Genomic DNA, 3,216 nt, shown 5'->3' on the forward strand with positions numbered 1-3,216 from the left:
AGATGCCCCGGAGGCTAAACCACTTGCTCACAGACTCGGCCGCCCGCACCCCTCAGCTGGAGCCGGAAGTCAGCACCTATTAGGCGCCGCCTCTGCAGTAGCCTTGGGAGGAGTTCAGTGGGCTGGTGGAGAGGAAGAGTAAATAAGGAGTCAGTGAGGTGTAGGGCCTTGCTCAGCCCGGGGCCATGGCTCGAGGGGATGAAGTGGCCACAAAGGAGCAGGCGGTGGTGATACACACCACCGGAAGTCAGGGCTGACCCGCAGTGACCCAGGCGGGTGAAGGCCATGAATTCTTCCACCCTGTCTCCCCCTGGGTAAGAAGTTTCATCTCTGGAGGAAAGCAAGTCTTGTGCCTCCATTAACTGCCTACTGTTTGCAAATCTGTGTCACATCCATCTTGCAATCTGACTGATATTTAGGAAGATTTAGGCTTTCGGTGAAGCCTCAGCATCAGACTCCCACCTGGCAAGGTGGGGAAGGAGTGTGAGATAGAACACCTACTGTCTGCAGCTTCCTTCCTCCGAGAGGGTTTAACTTGACTCACACCCCTTTCTCCTGTGCAGGTCGGTGAGCTGTGCCTGCAGGCATCGCCCCAGAAGCCTGATGTTCCACTGGTCAACGTGAGCCTCTACTATGAGGCGCTGTGCCCTGGCTGCCGGGAATTCCTGATCCGAGAGCTCTTCCCGACGTGGCTGATGGTGTTGGAAATCCTCAACGTCACCTTGGTGCCTTATGGGAACGCTCAGGTGCCTGGGGACCAAAAGGGAGGCACGTGGCCACAGGAAGGAGGTCTGGGGGAGGGGCCAGCCAGCACTCACCTCTCTTGTTCTTCAGGAAAGAAACGTCAGCGGCAAGTGGGAGTTCACATGCCAGCATGGCGAGCGGGAGTGCCTGCTTAACAAAGTGGAGGTGAGCAGCTCCCTTCTCCCCCAGTTCCCAAGGGAGGGGCACAGAGGCTGGGGCGACTGCCCTGATAAGGAAGGTGAAATCGTGACTCAGAAGGGATTGCAGACAGCTCTGTCCCTTGCCTCTGTGCCTCCATTTAATCATGTCTTTGTTCTCCACTTGATTGGTGGACACCTCGTGATTATTCCTGGGGTGGTCCTTGGGGTGGAGGGTGCTCTGAGCCATTCACATCCTTGCCTGCCCGCTTCCACCCCCAGGCCTGCCTGCTGGACCAGCTGGAGCAGAAAATAGCCTTCCTGACCATTGTCTGCCTAGAGGAAATGGATGACATGGAGCAAAACCTGAAGCCGGTGAGTAGCACCCCTCATTCAGCCTGGGTTGGGGGGCCCTGGCCTCCCTGCATCCAGACAGACCCAAGCTCAAGTCCTGGCCCCAACTGCCACTCACTGTGCAGTCCCAGGAATACAGCCTCCTTTCTCAAAGATTCAGTCTCTGAATGGAGAGAACCAAGGTCTTCTGCGGGCCTGCCTGATAGATCAAGGAGGGCTTCCTGGACGAGGTGCCTCTGAGCTGGGCTTGGTTGAACAGGAATATACAAGGATACAGACAGTGATCCTTCTCTGGGGTATGGAGATGACACATCTGGCCCACCTCCCTCCCTGGAGGATTATGAAAAAGAACTCCCAAAAGGGTGACTCATCTGCCCTGATTGTTTGTTTATTCATCAAGCATCTGGGCCACCCAAGAGACCTGAAGCCTCCCTGAGACACCTCCAAGCCCTGCAGAGTCATAGTGTGGCTGGGGGTGTGCAAAGGAGGAGGGAACACTCAGGAGACTCAGAGGAAGGAGGAGGAAAAGTGTTCCCGGCAGAGGGAACAGCGACTACGGATGCTCTGGGGAAAATAAAACACTGCAGGGGTGGGGCTGCAGGTCTGGTCTTCTTGGAGCCAGCCTGAGCCCCTGCCCTGGGGCCTCCACTCAGGCATGTGTTAAGCACTTGCTGTTTAGGAGCTTTGCTGCATCCCTGGAAACCACAGTCGTAAGTGAGGAGGCAGAAACTGGGCTTGAGGGCATGGGGGTTGCTAGAAGGAGGACCGTTGGGGAGATAGCAGGGAGGAAGCTGAGGCAATGCCCCTGCTGATCAGCTCCCCATCTGCCCTCAGTGCCTGCAGATCTATGCGCCAAAGGTGTCCGCGGATTCCATCATGGAGTGTGCTACGGGGAACCGTGGCATGCAGCTCTTGCACATCAACGCTCAGCTCACGGACGCTCTGCGGCCACCCCACAAATACGTGCCCTGGGTCGTTGTCAATGGGGTAAGAACTCTTGGGGCCCCCGGCAGGGACTGGGCTGATGGGCATGTACATTGATCTGGGAGGCAGGAGGCAAGGGCCAGACTGGGAGCCAGTGGAACTTTTAACCCCCTGTCTTGCTTGTTCAGGAACACATGAAAGATGAGGAACATCTCCTACACCTTGTCTGCCGGTTGTACCAGGTAAGCCAGGCAGGGAATGGAGGGATCTGGCTAGTGGGGGTAGGGTAGGGTCTCCTTTCAGGACCCCAACTCACAGCCACCTTCTCCAGGGCCAGAAGCCAGATGTCTGCCAACTCACAGCTGAGCTGTCCAAGGAAGTCCACTTCAAGTGACTGACAACCAGTGTCCTGGGAGGGAGCTGGTGCAAGAAGAATGAAATCATACCTGTCCTTGTTTTTTGATCCCTGACTCAGCAAAGCCACTACTTCCACCTATTCTACGAAGCCCAGACTCAAAATTCTGCCCCAGGATCAAGAATCTTGTCTCACTGTGAATGGTGCTACGTCAAAACTCACTTAATAAACACTTTTGGATTTTGTGATTCAGCAAATCTCCTTTTTCCAGATATGCACAATGCTGGGACCCCTGAGAACCTCCCTGTCCTGGGGATGAAGAGCCAGACAGATAGCCCTAGTCCCATGGGGCAGGGATGGGCCAGAGTGGGAGGCACCAGTACTAGAGGAGCCCAGAGGAGAAATGAAGGTTCTTCATAGGAAGGAGGGACATTAGGGCTGGGGTTTTGAAGGGTGACTAGGAGTTCATTAGGCAAAAAATATATCCGTTACATCAACACACATCCCTAGCTACTCTTTTTCGCTGCCCCACACTAGGTGTTATGGGTTAAGCCAGAAGGTGGTAACTGGAGTCATGCAAGGCCACAAGTGGGGCAGTGACCTTGTCTGGGGAGTTTGAAAGAATAAGTTTACTGGGGAGAAGTCATGGAGTTCCAGGGAAGGGGAACAAGTGTGAAAAGACCCAGACAGCAACAAGATCTG

At 55.0% G+C, this 3,216-nt stretch overlaps 1 protein-coding gene across 1 annotated transcript; it reads left to right on the plus strand.

The window, feature by feature from the left end:
* Positions 1-257: 257 nt before the first annotated feature.
* On the plus strand, positions 258-2,771 carry IFI30 (interferon, gamma-inducible protein 30; the record flags this gene model as incomplete). Its single annotated transcript, XM_010845686.1, has 7 exons — positions 258-314; positions 564-746; positions 835-909; positions 1,164-1,256; positions 2,070-2,222; positions 2,348-2,401; positions 2,491-2,771. Coding segments are annotated over 7 exons (678 nt in total), but the record flags the coding sequence as incomplete, so codon positions are not given.
* Positions 2,772-3,216: the final 445 nt, after the last annotated feature.

Source organism: Bison bison, unplaced genomic scaffold, assembly GCF_000754665.1.
Source record: "Bison bison bison isolate TAMUID 2011002044 unplaced genomic scaffold, Bison_UMD1.0 scf7180017864221, whole genome shotgun sequence".
Taxonomy (NCBI): Eukaryota; Metazoa; Chordata; class Mammalia; order Artiodactyla; family Bovidae; genus Bison; species Bison bison.